This window comes from Topomyia yanbarensis, chromosome 2 (assembly GCF_030247195.1).
Source record: "Topomyia yanbarensis strain Yona2022 chromosome 2, ASM3024719v1, whole genome shotgun sequence".
Lineage (NCBI taxonomy): Eukaryota > Metazoa > Arthropoda > Insecta > Diptera > Culicidae > Topomyia > Topomyia yanbarensis.
Genome location: NC_080671.1, coordinates 157706914 through 157726067, shown reverse-complemented (window position 1 = coordinate 157726067; position 19154 = coordinate 157706914). Strand labels below are relative to the sequence as shown.

At 38.1% G+C, this 19154-nt stretch overlaps 1 protein-coding gene across 1 annotated transcript in view; it reads left to right on the top strand.

Moving 5' to 3' along the window:
- The window catches only part of LOC131681870 (protein transport protein Sec24C), a 32138-nt gene extending 14079 nt beyond the window's left edge, over positions 1–18059 (top strand). Inside the window, exons 4-10 of the mRNA XM_058962942.1 lie at positions 13675–14565; positions 14622–14910; positions 14971–15131; positions 15190–15358; positions 16156–16752; positions 16854–17047; positions 17114–18059. Of these exons, the coding sequence (XP_058818925.1) occupies positions 13675–14565; positions 14622–14910; positions 14971–15131; positions 15190–15358; positions 16156–16752; positions 16854–17047; positions 17114–17257 (2445 nt within the window). The 3' untranslated portion in view covers positions 17258–18059. The remainder of the gene's footprint in view (positions 1–13674; positions 14566–14621; positions 14911–14970; positions 15132–15189; positions 15359–16155; positions 16753–16853; positions 17048–17113) is intronic.
- The last annotated feature ends 1095 nt before the right edge of the window (positions 18060–19154 follow it).

Genomic DNA, 19154 nt, shown 5'->3' with positions numbered 1-19154 from the left:
GACCTCGGAACGGACATTCTGGAGTAGGTTCCCGTGGGTGGCCATTCCATTCCAATTCCATTTTTTAAACTGCCATAGGGTCCCGTAACAACAAATAACAGACTTCCGAGACAATTTGAAGAGTTTTGATACTCATATTGCTAGGACGTTATTAAAATTTACAAATCATACCCTAGTACTGGAACATTACTTCGGTAAATCCGGATTACCAAGAACGAGATCCATTCACCCGGTTTACAGAATCAGTTGAAAGTATTGTCGAGCATTGTCAAAATCATTCTATTTCGGATTTATTAACAAATGTAATATGCAATATGATAATTATTTTTCATCTTTTGAGATTCGAAACTAGATGTGGAATAACTATGAAGTTTTTTTGTAGTGCTGGCTGACTAAATAGAAAAAAAAATCATACCTTTCATCTAAAATTGAAATCATCAATCGATTACCAACAATCCTTAAATACCTTTGGCTATTTCGTCTCATTTGAGAGTGCAGTTTATAAAAAGATAGCATTATGAGAAACGTAACTCTATATTGTATTCACGTGTGAATTACTGACATACGGAATATTTCAACAATTTAATTCCATACCTTTCATCCGTCGGTCGGTGAAACAAAACGTTTGAAATATCCTATATTGTATTTTACGATGAAGCAGTTTAATTCAACAATGAGATTAGTTGAGTTCTAGTCGTTTGTGTCTTGGCTGAAAAGGTAGTGTAACGGCATATGCAATTGTGTCTGACTAAAACAAGCAGGCATTGTAATTCTCTCTCACTCACGCGAGAAAAGGCTTATCCGATGTCCACCTTTTCCGAGATCTCATCTTGCAAAACTCTCCGTCTCCACAAATAGCGTGAGAATAATTTTCCGGATAAAATTTATTTGATTTTTTCCTTCTCCCTAGAGAAGGTGATAATATTTTAATTTCGTGAAAATCAATGAAAGCGCCAAAATATACACTTAATTTCAAAGAAAAGCGGCAAAGAAGTACGACAGACTTGTTTTTTCGTGTTTTGGAATAGCGATAACAAGGCACCGAGCGAAAAAAGGATACCATGATAAACTCATTCTCCGGCGGTTTTATTTATCCGGAGAAATAACACGTTGTATTTATCCGGACAAGTTGTGTGAGTGCCAATAACTTTTCGTGTGAAAATGTGAGTTTTTATTGTCGCAGAAGCAAATTATCCAGACGCATTTACTCATATGAGCGATAAATGTTATGCCTGAAAACAAGCGTTACAAGCTGAGACAAGCGTTTCAAGCTTTAGCTCAGATAGCGTTTTAAGTTTTGTGCTTTTGCTTTTTAAGTTTTGTGCGAGGCTGAAACGTTCGTGTCCAAACTGGAACTGACAGCATCAAACCAACAACATCGGATTATTGTTTTCAACAAAAATTTAGTTCGCCCAAATATTAATTAGACGAAACCACAAACTCAACTAATTTGACTGGTATCTCACCGTTCACTTTCGCCAACTTAAACGGAACTGTAACAGTCGGAAATGATTTTTTTATTTCGATTATAGAGGTTTTAACCTTAAGGTCATTCGCCTCTTCGGGTTAGAAAAATCTCTCATGAAAAAATTCTAACCCTATGTGTGAGGTCGGGACTAGAACCCAGGTGTGCTGCGTACAAGGCAATCGATTTACCAACTACACCACGCCCACCCCCGGGAAACCAACCTCAGTTCTTAACAACGGCAATACTGCAATCCACATCATCCATAATCCTCAGCCGCCCGTTCTATGGCTCGAAGGCTTGATCCGCGCTCTTGCCTCGCTCTACCTTGGGGTAGTGCGCATTGCTTCCAACGTACTGCTAGGCACACCAGCTGTTCTCGTGTGGAAGCGATAGTCTTCCTTCTGACCATACACAGGAGACAAGAAAATCATCTGACAGTGATTCTAACAGACTATCAGCACTTTGCACAGGGGTGTCACCACAATCGTTTGTTGAAGCCATCAAAGAAACTTATGACACTGACAGCCATCTGCTCTGTTCCGGGGCACAGCGGAATTCAGGGAAACCAGAGTGACGATTAGCTTGTCTCTCTCGGCCAAACCTCGCGCATATCCCTTACCAAGAAGGTACTGAAAGACGACATCGTTAAGGAGACCTTGAACCAGTCATCTTCAGAAAGTTTAAAGTTTCATTGATAAATGGACAGACCGCCTCAACAAAACCTAGCAGAAGGCTGCGTATCGGGCACACCAGAGTCACGCATCCGGATACAGTATCCAGAGTGGATCCACCAGAATGTAGCCCCAAGCTCACACACCGCACTTTAGGATACTTAAGTGTTAATCTAAGCGATTTTGCAGTTTTTTTTAAATTTGCGTTTTAACGCGACCGCATTTCATTCGGATGCGTTTATGACTTCATTGTGCAAAAAGTAAACCGATGAATCGAGAATTTCCCGCGCCATTTCCTTTTCCGTTATACCAGTGTCATATCAACATCTATCTACACGATACATCAGCTTTCATCAACGTAAATGTCCGTCAAGGCCACGTCACCGTTCCATTAAAATGAGTTGAATGTGTCACTCGTTCACACTTTCCGTACGTCAAAGCATTCCGTGCTGTTGATGTTGTGTGTGAATACCTCCATTTAAGGTTCGTTACTTTTTTTGCGCATGTATTAGATTTGAACGCTGGGTAGTATGGGTAGGAAAAATTGTGTTCAGCTTTGCCACCAGATTATCCATTTAAACCTTTTCAAAACTCTAAAAGAAGAATATCAGCCGATTTATTAGATAACAACGATTCAAATCATACAAAATAGCTGCTGGAAAAACTATCGGTTTCGCTAAATGGTGCTTTTGAAAAAGTGGCTGTGATTTTTTGTCACACAACCACACCGTGCTGGGGTACGCAACACAACAGCGCAATGATAAAATCACAGCTTTTTTTTTTTCAAAAGTACCATTCAGCTAAGCTGATGGTTTTTCCAGCAGGTATTTTGCATGAATTGAATCGTGATGATTTAATAAATCGACTGATATTCTTCATTTAGTGTTTTGAAACGGTTTAAATGGATAATCTGGTGGCAAAGCTGAACACAATTTTTCTTACGCACACTACCAAGCCTTGAGGTAACTTGAGCCTTAATTGGATATAATTAGTTTTGATGTTCCCGTAACGTGCTGTACCTGGTGACGAAAGACAGACATATTGTGCAAATCGATTTACAAACAGCCGCGGCTTGGACTTTGTACATAAATTAATATCCGAATAAATTCATTTTCATTTAACATTCTTGGTCTACCAACGAAGAGCGAAATGCGAGTGGGAGCGAGAGCGCTAGCAACTGCAAGAGTGTGAGTGAAGACGAACGCGTTCAAGAGTGCGAGTGGATACGAGTGGGTTAAAGAGCGCAAGTGGGAGTACGGACGAGTGGGAGCATGGGTGAGTGAGAGTATGGACGAGTGGTAGCAGCAGTAGGAGTGAGCGCCAGTGGGTGGATGCGAACGAAAGAGTGGGTTTCAATATGTGCAAGTTGAGTGGCTTTTGGCCGACCGGCACTCGCAGAAATTCTACCCGGCTGGGGAGTAAACGAAAGAAAAGCATGCATGGAAAACACTCGGATACAAGCGTTGGGCGTAATGAGAACACGCGAATGAGAAATCTTGAACTTTTTTTTTCAAAGAGGCATATCTGAAATGAGTTACTCTCTTTGTTTACTTTCTCTTCTGTTAATAATTCGGCCACTTTAACATTTATCCCTCAACTCTTTGCATAATATGCTAGTTAAAACCACCGTCTTTCGATCTGTACTGTAAAAAAGGTGAAAAATGTTATAGTGACGCCGTAAAAATCGAAAGAGGAAGTAAACAAAGAGAGTAACTCATTGCAGATGTCTTTTTGAAAAAGCGCTCAAGAAATATAAGAGTTTTTTTACGACACTGAGCCAATAAATCACATACAATTTAAGTGAAGAAGCACGTACATATTAAAAATTACCTATCACATTAGATTCATATGCAGCAATTAAAATTCATAACTACTCTGATGAATATCAAATAAGCAACCAATTACTTCCAAGTATATATGCAACGGACGTAAGTATTATGTGGATATACGATGTGAAAAAAACACAGGGGTTATTCTGACGGTCACTTTCGGTGAGGTGACACAAATCTCACGTGACTAAGGTGATCGGAAATTTTCAAGTCATCTCACTTAAAGTGAGAGATGTCACCAAGGTGACAAATTTTGTCACATTAGGTGACTAAGGGAATATGGAAAGTGACTAATGGGGGTGACTTTTGGAATAAAAAAAAACGATTTTATTTTTTACATTTTAGCAACTCTGTAAATCTGTTGGAAATTTGTAATGAAGTATGAGTTTCTATAATTTTATTAACGATTGAAATTAATTTAACAAGTTTTTTGTGACTCTGGTATATGGAATATTTTTGAGATTGGAGCGACTAATGGACCTATCTACTGCACAGCGATTTTTTGATTAATATTTGCATCAGAGGGAATGTGTTAAAGGTTTGGAGTTATCCTCACCCGCTATATTATTCTGAGCTACGATAACGACCATAAAAGCACTGATGAAATAAAAGATGACAACAACATAGCTGTTGGTTTTTTAGAAGTAATAATTCGACGTCAACATTTCATAAGGCATTATATACAATATGCTCATGTTGAGAAAATGGCGTCTGAAAAATTACCTCGTACTTTATATTCCCATTTATGAACAGGAGCTTGATTTAAGTACCAAGCAACTCAATGCCGTGTTAAATTAACCATTTTTTCCGAATAATATAACAGATTTATTAAAACAATTGTATTTTGAACGTTTTTTGTAGATAAATGTTTTGGTCCCTTTTGAAACATCGCACTGGTTTTGTGCCCTCTCCCATAATCCCTTTTCGGCGAGACGTTAGCTTATAGTGCGTGCGAGTGAGCCCTTTTGTTTACAGCAAATGATTATGTGACGTTTATTTTGATCCCTTTCTTGGTATTGCGATGTTTTTGTTCCCTTTTCAAGTATAGTCTTTTTCATTAAGAAAAGGGCCCATAAACAAATTTTTCGGTTTTGTTGTTTGGTGTTTATGAGCCGTTAATTTTTGAGGGGAAGTGAAAGGGAACATAAGCAAAACAAGTTATTTTGCTTATGTGCCTTTTCGATAATCCATTATTTCCCCAACAGCCAGGTTTCAGAATCGGCTTATTTAAGGTATGTATAAAGCTTTGTTAGTGTCCATTTGAAGTAAGTATTAACCGGAATTGTTTACGTTTTGTTTATCGGCCCATTTGAAATGTTCTCGTCGAATTGTCAAACAAAAAGTCATTTTTATTAGGCACGACTTGTGTGACAAATTTGTTTTTAGATAACATTTTGGGATGTGGAGGATGGTACAAACAAGGGGAAATAACAAGGGGAACATTTATTTTATTTACGCCATCAATCAATATAGATGATTGGGAATGCGCCTCTGCTTGGTATTGGTATCGTTACCTGTAAGTTCTTACCAGAGATGCCAGATTTGCAGACAAGTCTGCAAATTCGCAGACTTTTAATTTAAGCTGCAGATTTTTTCGATGACGCAGATATTTGCAGATTTTTCCGTTTGGTTGCAGATATTTGCAGATTTTTTAGTTTGGTTGCAGATATTTGCAGATTTTTGAATAAAAAGGCTTTTGGTTACACTAGCTTTCCTGACATTTTTTGTTCTTCCCAGACTTTTAAAATTATTATTGCAGACATTTGAAAAAAGTACCTGGCATCTCTGGTTCTTACTCGTTACATGTAAGATGTTGGTTATTTGTGTTACTGTTTGTGGGTTTGCGGTTACTCTCATCCCCCGGGGATAGTCGTTGCGATTCCGGAAGGGGCCTGCTTAATTCCCATCGTTTGGTATTGACGTTCTGGGGTGGGAATGGAAAGCCTCTTTTTGGTCTTCGGGTATCGGGCACGTAATTTGTTGTAAGAAGGTTTTCGGATTTGGTTTAAAGTTCAGGTTCGTACCTAAAGTTCTGGATTTATCCGCTTACTTCTGTTAATAAGTGGTTGTTTTCACGGCAAGCCATCGAGGCGCGCGATTGTCTTTTATGTTTAGAGTGTTAAGCTAAGATTGCCCGACACATGGCCTATGTAGCCCGCGACGACGGCCTGTTGTCTCTTTCAAGGTTCAGAACTAGGACTGATTAGGGCGAACCAGGCAAATTCTAAGTTGCTCCTTATATAGTTCACCGGCAACTTAAGTGTATGCTATCTAGTCTGTGAAATTATTGTGTTATATAAGCATGCATGATATATATTTTTTTCATATTCTATATTCTCTATTACTATATTTTCCATATTCTACTATTGATTCAGAAGTTCAAAAATTGAAGCATATCCCACCATGTGTATTTCGGAAATTGTGTTCCTATTGAAAATAATGAAATATTAATAACTACTAACAAATTGAAAACATTATTATGACGGACATAGTATATCCATAATTGGTGTAATTACTCTATATGGTCATTGCCGCATTTTTCAGAAGTATCATGAACATAAATTGTTGCGGGGGTCCTAAGGAATTTTAGTCGAACCCTTTTGGAGAAAGTGTTTTTATGAAGATCTACGACCGATTAATAGATACTTTATTTCAGACATTCTATGTTGACTGACTGAATATTTTACGCTTATAATTTAAATATTGAGTTTGGGAGGGACTGTTGAAACGATTCGAACAGTTGTTAACATTTAGTAAATATATGGTGCGCTCTCCTCACCCATTGGGATTGCATTTTACAACCATTGCGATCAATTACAGTGGCCCAGTACGATAATTGAGGAAATTACGTTTCCCGTTAAATCTGGTACTTCTAGGTTTATGTCGTTTTCGAATCATCTTTTCGCATAATTGGGTGCAGCGAACTCTAGCGTGTGTTTGCTGAAAACAATTTCATGCGCTCACTATATTTCTTGGCAAATAGGATTTTCTGGCAGGACAATTTTTAAAATGGTGGATAAATTTGTTTTTGAGATTTCGTAGTGGCCGCGTTAGAACTTTTCAACGCATGCACGCATTTTCAGAATACCTTCATAAAAAAAAATGTCATCGTGATAAGAATGTGTAATCCCGAGCTTCATTGCATTGTAAATGCTATAATAAGGGGCAGATTAGTGCAAATGTGTAATCGTGGGTAAATGGAGAACAGTGAGTCTAATGATGTAAGGTATGAAAACTATGCTCAGTGGAACTATTCAAGTCAGTCTTGGATCACATACATTTGCAGCAACATCAGATGTTGCTTCAAGATATTCTCAACCCCGATTTGGCAGCTTTCACGCCGCCACCCACGTTACGGCTTGGTAAGGCTAGACTGGTGTCGAAAGGGGTCAATTAAGGCTGTCTGACGTATTCTTGATGGTCATATCATTACCGTTTCTTCGTTAAAATAGGCATACGGCCTTTGTTGATTTTAAAACTAGGGAATATGTATGAATTGACATATAATGTCTTTGGCTTCAGATAGTTGATATTTACGCCACCAGAGTTCCAAAGAAAATGGCGGATTCAATGACAGAGATATCGATTCTATGAGACGATCGACTGACGTTGTCAAAATAGCAGAAGAGATAAGCAGTGGTAAGCTGCAACTTAGTAAGTTTTAAAAGAGGAAGTGAGACACTACCCCTGAAATGTAATCTGTAAGTAGCACTAACATACATCATTATTCCAGCTCAAACAGTTCAGGGACTGTACGGGATAGCGCTTGGCCTGTGACCTTCGACTGGCATGGTCCATTCTCATTGGTTCGAATGTCTTCACGGCTGGTTGGTAGACGTGTGCTTCTACTTACAAATGGATATATCTTTTCCCTTGGATGGAGAGATATGTGGATCCTGTTGGTTATCGACTTTGGCCTTGAGTACGGGTTAGTTCGGGAAAGGAGTAGGGGAATTGTGGGAAAAAACCGACACTGTGGGTAAAACCGACACCCCACAACTTTTCCTAGAAATCAAATTTTTATTCATTTCATAATGATACATTATTATTAGTACGTTTATTTAGAGCATTTGAAGAAAAATTTGATTTACGTTAGTGCGCCGAATGTCATAAAAATAAACAAAATATACGACAGCAGCGTTCATACTCGTCTGGATGTTAAATTTCGTTGGTAGATTTTAAGGTTTTAACCGAACAAAAGCTTTTCAAATCACCACATTTTTCAAAACCTATTATTACCGGCCTTTCCTATGATCAACTAGGTGCATTGAAGACGAGTTTGAGAAATTCAATATTTGCTTTTATAAAAAAATGTGCGCTGTTGAGGTAAAACCGACACCCTATGGTTAGGGTAAAACCGACACGCTGCTAAGATGGTTGTGTACACTTGCGATTCATTTCAAAATACTGGGGATCTTTGTGACACTTCATTTCGCCTATTAAAACACTATAGTATTAGCAGAAATACACAGAAATACTTTTATTGTGTTTATTTCTTGTACGTCTCTTTAAAAATCAAAAATTGGAATTTTTGCTTATCTAATTATATCGAAGCTTTTGCTATTTCTGCAAAAAGCTCATCAAACCGAATTTCTAGTGTTCCTCTTGGTTTGTCATAGACGAACTTTATCACAATGAGACAATGATGTTATGTATACCCCAATAGATCGTTGATGATCAGAGTCCGAAAAATCAAATCTGAAAAAGATAGTTTTACTAAGAAGTGTGTGTGTCACTTATAAGTGAATGAATCCAGTTAGCAGAACGTAGAACGCTTGCAAATCTTCTCTTACAAAATAAAATGACACTGGAGGTTGCAATGGTGTGCGCAAGGATTATTTGGAAATACTCATATCAATAAATAATCCTATAGCATAAAATACTCTTATTTATAGTACTACGCCTTCGAACTTTGTTCCCCTCACTTCATGATGAAGCAATAAAAAGCACATATTTTGCTTCATACATACTCACACTTTATTAATCACGCATATATCTAATTTTTAATAAAGATGAAGATTTTAATAAAGTGGAGAGAAAATAAATTAAAGGGGGTGTCGATCTTACCCCTATGGGGTGTCGGTTTTACCCGCAGTGCCTACAAAAAGTCACTTTGTTTTCCAAGTTTTACAACTAATAATTTTTAATGAAATTAATTTTTTGAAGCGCTGAAAAAATTAAGTCTTGTTAAGAATTTTCTGAAGAAGAATTCTGCATAAAAATTATAATTTTATTGGTTTTGTGGCACCTTAGAGAAAATGTTAAGCTTAAGGTGTCGGTTTTAACCATAATTCCCCTACAGCAGTGGTACTTAAAAAATAGTCAATTAGTCAGGACTTTTTTTTTATAATCATTTAGCTCGACCAAGCACAACGACTCTTAGAAATGGTAAGCAACCCTTTCGGGTCGATGCGGTCTGTTCAAGTGGAACCAGAGCGACATTCGCTTCGAGAAAAAATTATATGGAATGGTGGATAAATATTTCTCATGTCCTTTATGGGCAGAGATTCTTTTTGTGAAACCCTAAAAGAACTTTTCCCATCTGGCTCCTCAGCATAATGATGATAGAAAAAATTGAAGATCGTTACAAATATGAATATTGACTGCAACCGGGGTGATCAAATTATGTATGCATGTGTGCCTATGTGTGGATGTGCATAGGAGCAATATATCCCTGAGCACCACAAAAGGACAAACTCTGAGCTGTCAACGCTCATGGGAAGGCTGGTGCACAGTTCTAGATGCACAGAGCGCTGCACACACTGACATGTGCAACGGTGAGCCGATATGTGTACATTTAATGTACATAGGTTGCAAAAATAGGTTATTGAGACAGCCCGATTGCACACTGATAAATAACAATAACATTAGTGCACATATATAGAAAATATTGCGCAATGCTTATGGTTACTTAGGTTCATTGTTATGTTCTGTGCTTGCCATAGAGATAGAAAGTACATGTAATTGCTTAGTGGGAACGCAAATCTCTGTAGTGTAAGTATATCTCTGTTGACATATATCAGTGGCAACAACTTTTTCGTTGTGTATATTTTACTTAAGGTGAAGCGATGCCAAAATCACAACAAAGTTTCGGTTATGTTCGGGTATGTACGGCTTACGTTACAACATCTGTGTGCAGCTAGAGCGTGCTATACCGGTAGTAGATGGGATGCACACAAGTGTATCGTTCAGTAATCAGCTGGCTAATTTTTTACCGCGTGTTTCATTTGTTTTGAAAAACAAAAAGGTACAAATTTCCTAAACGAATCAAAATTCCGTGAAGAGAATCTATTCATCTGCTTATGCTAACATGCGTACATACAGTGATAAAATCTCTAAGCAATCTGAGCTAAGACATTCAAGTTTAAAACGATTTTGTCTAGCGAGTTAATGCAATGTTTTGATTTTGACGATGAAATAAAAAGAAGCAGAAACGACGGCAGCCATTTTATCTGCCACCTTGTGACTCTGTTCAGGATGTCCTTAACTGCACATTTCGGTGTAGCCAATACAACAAAACAAACAATAGTGAGAATTTCGCATTGAATCCACTTACGTCTCTTCTTAATTTTCTTTTTGTTTCCTTGGTTCGAAGCGGATCAATCGACTATTTATGGATGCGGTAAAAATACTAGCAATGTTAGACCTTATTCGCGAATACTTTGTCCCACAACTGTGCTGTTTCACCTTCATCTTAAACCAGAATTCGATTGTCCCTGTTCTAGTCAATAATGATGTTTGTCAGGATATAGATCAGGCAAATACTCATTTTTTCCTATTATCATTATTCTGACTAACTGAACGGGTGAAGACATTTCAAAGTTTCACAAAAAGAATCTCTACCCATAAAGAATTTGTGTAATATTTACTCGCGATTCCCCATAAAGTTTTCTCGAACCGAATGTCCATCTGGTTCGGCTCGAACAGATCACACCGACACCGTCCCGAAAAGGCTACTCAGCATTTCTAGAAGCTGCTGTACTTGGTCGAGCTAAATAACCTTTCCTGATTTTGCCTCATACCAAAGGTCAAAAGAGTCGACAACTAGCAGGATCCACATGTCCCCCACCCAAGTGAATTGATCTATCCACTTGCACAAATCTACTAAAACCAGCCAAGAAGACTTCCGAATTAATGAGAATAGACAATACCAGTCGAACGCCACAGGTCCAGCACCATCCCGTACAGTTCCTGAAATTATATATGTATTAGTGCTACTTACAGATTTCATTTCAGTGGTAGTAAAAGTCTCAGTTCCTCTTGTAAAACTTGCTTACTGCTCCTCATCTCTTCCGGCATTTCATCGAAACTTCAATTTCCTTCGGAATTCGTACATGAGACGCTCAAGGAGCTTTACTGGTGCAAAAAAAACATTATATAAGGTGAAGTGCCTATTTTCACCATACTAAGGAGGGCGCCTCACTGATTCATTAATTACTCGGTCTACAAACAATGGAATGCGTACAAATTGGCATCAACAGCTGTGCTTCGTTGTTAAGTACCAAGATAATAACATACATGCGCTGAAAACAGTGAAATTCTCGTGTTTGAATGCAACGAAAACACGAATCGAGTACCTCTATTGTTGCGCTACCATTTGACTCAATACGTTAACCAAAGATGGCAGATACTGCTCTAACCAACGGCTTCAAATGGGTAGCGTGATAATAGAAACATAGCGATAACCCTATCACTTTATTCCCCATATTCCCTAATCTTATAATCAACAAAGGCTGTCTGCCAATTCTAATGCAGAAACGCTAATGATGAGACCATCAAGAATACGTCAGACAACGAAGTGAAAACTGCCAAATAGGAGTTGAGCACAGCTTGAAGCAACATCTGATGTTCCTCCAAATGTATGAGATCCAAAACTGACTTGGATAGTTCCATTGAGCCTAGCTTGCATAACTAGTCTCCTATTTTTAGTCATTATATTTTTCGTCAATAGACGTGATTTGCTTATTTGTTCTACCGTTTTGATAATTTGACTGTTATAGATTATTATTGTGTTAAAAATATAAATGAACTATTTTTTTTTGTTATCTTCAATCTCAACTTTTAATTTACTATATTTATTCAATTATTTCGACTTCTGTTTGTTTTCAATTATTTACTTTACACTTTAAAATTTGTCGTATGTGAGATTACTCTTGCTTATAGTTTATTTTAAAATGAAAACCGACTCGGTTTGGCAATCTTCCTAATCTATTCTTGTCGGATATGTATTTCAAGCAAGAACAAGGGTGTTAGTTGTTAGTAATTACCCCCAATTCCTTCTTTTTCCCCAGATGTGTTTTTTTTGTTCGATATCTTTTGCTACTTTGCTCGTTTTAATAATTTCGAGTTCTTTTGCCTGTTGTGCTCGGTTTTAGTAATTTTTTTTGTAATATTGTTTTAGGCTCGAGATGGATAATATTTTTTTTGTGTGTTCCTCGAGTTGTGTCTTTTTTTGTAATTGAATTTTTTTCATAATTTTTTTTTCCAAAAATTTTTTTTTCTTTAATTTTTTTCAAAAATGTTTTGTGTCGACAACATTTTGTCGAAGCGAGGTAAGTATTTTTTTTGTGGGAATACTTGGTTTTCTTCCTTCCTGTCTATTGTGGTTTCGTGTATGTTGCTTCGACAGTGGTGACCACTTGGAGAAATTTGCCAGGGTTGATGCTGGCCGAAAACTATGGGCGCTGAAAATGTAATGAAATTTAAATGTAAACTCAAACTATTATATACATTACAGCACAATTAAAACGAAGTTACTTTTCAGAATGCAAAACTGGGAAAATCACGAGCATTGCTGGAACACCGGAAACTGCGAAAACCAGCGGGTGTGCGAACTACGAAAACAGCAACACTCGCAAAACTACGGCGAATGTATGATCCACATGTTATATTTCGCAATACTAATGCTACTAATTATAATCAGATGAAGTAAATATAAAATGCATTTCAAATTAATTCAATCTGAATATTTATTCTCCGACCTCTGCTTATGCACATAAGAAAAGCATTTGAATATTATTTTACATGCAACTAAAATTCACATGAAATTCACATAAAGATTATATGGATTTAAATTTGAAAGTATGCGGCATTCCGATGGAAAGTAACTAAAATTCACTTAACATGTACATGCAGTCATCAATCGTTTTAATTAGATCGAAACCACCATATTCTATGCGTGAAACATGTAACATTTACGTGGAAAGTGTTATGGAAAATATTTATATATTTTTGCATGTGAAATCTAAGTGATAATTTTTTTTTTGAGTGGAGTTCAGCAACACTGAGTGTCACACCGCTGATTTCACGAATGAGCTTTTTGATAATTTCAATGTACATTTAGCTATTATATAGTCTGACATAGATACATAGAAATGAGAAGGGCAAGAACATGAATGCAGTTAAATGCATTTTTATATATACAATACAAATCACGCGCACAAGATCTGATGGACTATTGTCGGTTGTTTCACTTTTTACACAATATAAATATATGAAAAAAAAACCCACGGCTCCATTAAGCCGACATGTTGAGTCGAGTCAAATAAACGAGTTAAATAGTTTTGATAGACGTTCTTCAAAAGTTTTCGACAACATTTGAGCCTAATTTCTATCTCAATTACGTATTCTTAAGTTATCTGTTGCCGTATGTATGTTATGAAGTTACTTGTTGAAGCGTTTAATACCGTGATATTTCAATTTCCAGCAACCTCCTGGTCCTGGTCCCCAAGGTTACAACCAAATGCCCGGACAGCAGTTTCAACAGAGCCCAGGAGTAGCCCCGCACTACCCACAAGGGGGCACAGCATCACCACCACAACAGAAGCGCCTTGATCCGGATAGTATGCCCAATCCGATTCAGGTGATCAACGAAAATCAACGCTTCTGTGGAGGAGTGTTTGCAACTAATCAGGCCGGTTTGGTGCCACCACTGGTGACTACAGAGTACGATACTCAGGACCAGGGAAACTCCGGTCCACGCTTCATACGCTCGTCCATGTACAACGTACCGGCCAACACGGACATGATGAAGCAATGCGCTGTACCATTTGCGCTTATCGTTTCGCCGTTTGCACGAACTACCGCGAAAGAACTGGCCCCACCGATCGTTAATTTTGGCGAAATGGGACCAATTCGTTGCATTCGCTGCAAAGCGTACATGTGTCCATTTATGCAATTCATTGATGGTGGTCGTCGCTTCCAGTGTTTGATGTGCAAAGCCACTACTGATGTTCCGGCAGAGTATTTTCAACACTTGGATCACACTGGTCAACGTATGGATAAATATGAACGTCCTGAGCTGGTGCTAGGTACCTATGAATTCGTTGCTACAAAGGATTACTGTCGCAACAACAGTCCGCCCAAAGCCCCGGCGATGGTATTTTTGATCGATGTCTCTTACAACAACGTCAAGTCGGGATTAGTACAGTTACTTTGTGCGGAGATGAAGAATATTATTCGTAATTTGCCAATCGATGAAGGTTTTGAACGTACTGCTATGAAAGTGGGCTTCATCACATACAATAGTTCGGTACATTTTTATAACGTCAAAAGTAGTTTGGCTCAACCGCAAATGATGGTTGTAGGAGACGTTCAGGTTAGTATCACAGTTCTCGGTGTAGTAAACGATTCACTGAACCTTTTTTATCACAGGAAATGTTTATGCCATTACTTGACGGCTTTCTAGTCGACCCGGAGGAATCTAGTGCCGTAATTGATGCTTTGATGGAACAAATTCCGAAAATGTTCGGAGATACTCGCGAGACGGAAACCATTCTGCTTCCAGCGTTGCAGGCCGGTCTCGAAGCGTTAAAGGCATCCGAATGTGCTGGAAAGCTTTACGTATTTCACTCGTCGTTACCAACGGCGGAAGCACCCGGTAAGCTGAAATCACGCGATGATCGAAAACTATTAGGAACGGACAAGGAAAAACAGGTTTTGAGTAAGTTTTATATTAGTCTAGCAGACGAATATGATTTGTAATCGGTTAATTTATCAACAGCTCCACAGTCAACAGTTTATAACATGCTTGGTCAGGAATGCGTTGGCGTCGGAGTTTCAGTAGATCTGTTTATCTTCAACAATTCGTATATAGATCTGGCTACAATTGGACAAGTAGCCAGACTAACAGGTGGCGAAGTCTACAAGTATACTTACTTTCAGGTATTGGTGAGAGTATGCACATGTTTTAACTTTTATAAAAATGCTTTTGTTTTGGCAGGCTGATATTGACGGTCAGCGTTTGGTTAATGATGTGATTAAAAACATATCACGCCCAATAGCTTTCGACACGGTAATGCGCGTGCGCACGTCAACCGGAATCAGACCAACCGATTTCTTCGGACATTTCTTTATGTCGAACACCACTGATATGGAAATTGCGAGTATTGGTAAGCAGTTCAATAATTTATTAGTGACTATCCAGTACCCACCATTAGATTGGCTTCTCTACTGTGCTTTTTATAACATACCACTTTTTTGTAGTCCCGAATGACTACAAATTTGAGCATAGAGTTTTTATGGGAAAAGCTACTTTACATCTCCGCTTATTCAGATAGCTTTTTCAATCAAATTGAAAAACCTCACGTAAAAACTGTCCAGAACGTAATTTATAATTTTGGCGGAACAATCCCAACAACGGATTTTGAACAAGCCTTTGATATGCGAGTTTTTCCAAATTGTTTGTTGTAACTTTTAAAAATGCTATACGATTTAAAGATAATAAGCGGTAAATTAATTGTCGAAGCTTATTGTTTTGCTGTTGCTGTTAATGCTTTGAAAGAATTATTCTGATATTAGATTTTCCAACTACTTTTATGTGAATCAGTGAAAATGTTCTGAGATAATTAAGTTTGAATTGCAGTGTTGACAGAAACATCAAATTTCTACAAACAATTTGATCCTTGTATTTCAAAAATTATAATTACAATTTTATAAGACGTCTTAGTATATTCTAAACTACACTTTTGGTTTGTTTAGTTTAAATAGTATAGCGAACTGTACGAACAAGGATGCAAAAAAATATGTTTGCCATGCTAACTTCCATGCAAACTTTAAACGCTATGCACAAAGCTTGGGAGAAACCAATCGCTCACAAAATTTACACATCTGAGATTATAAAAGGAACGACCATTTCAAAAAATCTCCATGCAACAACCTGATAGACTAACCCACCTCCTTATTACAGATTGTGACAAATCGGTAGCGATTGAAATTAAACATGACGATAAGCTAACCGACGACAACGTGTTCATTCAGGTTGCTCTCCTCTACACTAGTTGTTCCGGGCAGCGTCGTTTACGTATTCTCAATCTAAGTTTGAAGACTTGCAACCAATTGGCTGATTTGTTCCGCAGCTGCGATCTAGACACATCGATTCTGTTCTTTGCCAAGCAAGGCCTTTTCAAATTACTGGAAAACTCTCCAAAGGCTATCAAAGATTCGCTGATAAATCGAGCGGCTCAAATCCTGGCATGCTACCGAAAGCATTGCGCCTCGCCCACTTCGGCCGGGCAGCTGATTTTGCCTGAATGCATGAAACTACTACCACTGTATATTTCGTGCTTGCTAAAGAACGATGCTTTCTCCGGTGGTTCCGATCTAACTTTGGATGACCGATCCTACGTGATCTATTTCGTTATGAGCATGGACCTACCAACATCTGTTCAGTTTTTCTATCCTCGGTTAATACCGGTACATGATGTCAAAGTAGAGGACTCAAACGTACCTGCTTCCATTCGTTGCACGGCTGATAAGATGATGGGGGACGGTGCTTATATTTTGGGTAAGTTTATTCGTAAACAACAATAAACCTTGGCAAAAGCCAACTATCCCTAATCGCCGAAACAAGTAAAAAGAATATAAAACATGCTCTTGCCCTTATAGAAAATGGCGTCCATATGTTTATGTGGCTCGGTTTAGGGCTGTCGGCGGAGTTCACGCTGTCTGTGTTTGGAGCACAATGCACACAGCAAGTCGATACCGACCGCACGGGTTTACCAGTATTCGATAATCCACTTTCCAAGCGTGTGCGAGGAATTGTTGACAGTATACAGAATGGGAAACATCGGTGCATGAGGGTTCGTTATTGCTGTTTTCTGTTTTTAGTTTGAATTTATTTTCGAAATGTCCTTTTTTCTTAACAGCTTACCCTGGTGAAGCAGCGTGACAAACTAGAAAACGTATTACGTCATTTCCTGGTCGAAGATCGTGGCATGACCGATGGTTCCGCTAGCTACGTTGACTTCCTTTGTTACATGCATAAAGAGATCCGAACGCTACTTAGCTAGCTGGATTGTAATGAAAATAAGTTGAGTACTCGCTTCAGGATCAGCTGTAACAATAACAACAGCTGCAGTTCATACAATAACACAAACTGTACTACAGGATCAACGAACAACAACAACCATGGGCAATGCCAGCGACAGGTGCAATGCAGAGACTTGAATGGGAATCAGAGAGCGGCACTTTACAGTCAATATCCGCAGCGCCCGCCGAGTGATGATGGCGATGACGATGAGAATGATACTATCGAGGAGGAAGACGAGGACGAAGAAGGGAGTTCGGTCCAGTCGGGACAGTGCCACACCAACTATCAGCAGTCAGTGTCGCCTGGCAGAAGCATCTCGCAGAATCGTACCAGAGCATTGCGATATCGAAAAGCATTCATGGGAAAGTGGTAATAGTTGTAACTGTTGCAAATTATACAATTATTATTTTTATTACTTTACGATTGTTTTTTTTTTCAATTTAGAATATATTTAACATGTGCGAAATACATAGTAAAATAACAAGAGGAATGTGTATTAGCGGGGTTTTTTGCTTAGATGTTTATATTGAATGTGTAACGAATCAATTATCATACTTAACATACACATACACGGAACTTCAATTGTTATGAACGCGACGCATGGTAGCGGGTTATTTTAAAAAAATGTTCTATGCAATTGTAACATTTGAGAAACTACATGCAGCGGAAAGCAATGCAGTAAAAACAATGTGTATCGCTATATATGCGTAGTTAAGTAAACTGTACCCTCAAAGGATAAATACAAAATAGCAAAAATATACGACATTATTGCAACTATAAAATGTAGCTGATTCAAACCTATAAAAGAAAGTAGAAAAAAAAGAAAGCTTGGTGACGAACTCAAATAAGGGCTTCTAGCAACCAATCCACCTAACAGAGTATTTGCACAAACAATACGGTTAGAAAAATTCTACAGTGCACTCAGGTTTTTTTACGCGGGGGATACGAGCCGCGTAAATGAAAACCGCGTAAATTTCAAAATCCGCGTAAATGAAAACCGCGTAAATTTCAAAATCCGCGTAAATGAAAACCGCGTAAATTTCAAAATCCGCGTAAATGAAAACCGCGTAAATTTCAAAATCCACGTATATGAAAACCGCGTAAATTTCAAAATCCGCGTAAATGAAGACCACTTAAATTTAAGAATCCGCGATAAAGGGAACCTCATTGATGGATACCGCGTAAATTTCAAAAACCGCGTAAATGAAAACCGCGTAAATTTCAAAAACCGCGTAAATGAAAACCGCGTAAATTTCAAAATCCGCGTAAATGAAAACCGCGTAAATTTCAAAATACGCGTAAAAAACCGCGTAAAAAAATACCGCGCAAAAAAAACCTCGTAAAAATTAACTTGAGTGTATATCTCTGAATGATATCTACAAGTTTAAAAGCACACCCGGGTTTAACAACGGGCACTCTTTAGAGCGAATCCCCAGATTTTAGCTTAAGAATACAGATTTTTGTGCTTGTGAACCAAATCATATAGCGATACAATTAGACATGTAGACAGATTGGCAGCTTATGGCGGTGTGAGAAATGGATTTTATTTTCTTTCGGCGTTCTTGGAATGATTCCCAGACTCGTCAAATCCGCCAGTGAGTGATATCAGACAGTTTTACGCCATGAGTCTCAATCGAGTTATATCTCAGAAAATCGGCGGCGATAAGGACATTGCGATTACGTTCTTTTTTGTGTTTCGTTTCTTCGCTAAACAGGAAGTACAAGAAATATGGACATATGGCATGCAAGATTAGAGATACATTCCCGGAAGTAGAAGGAAAACATTCTAAACATTCTAATATATACCTATATAAAAATGAAAGCATTATACTAAACACGCATTAATTTCTTACGTCATTGAACGAATCAATTAGGGT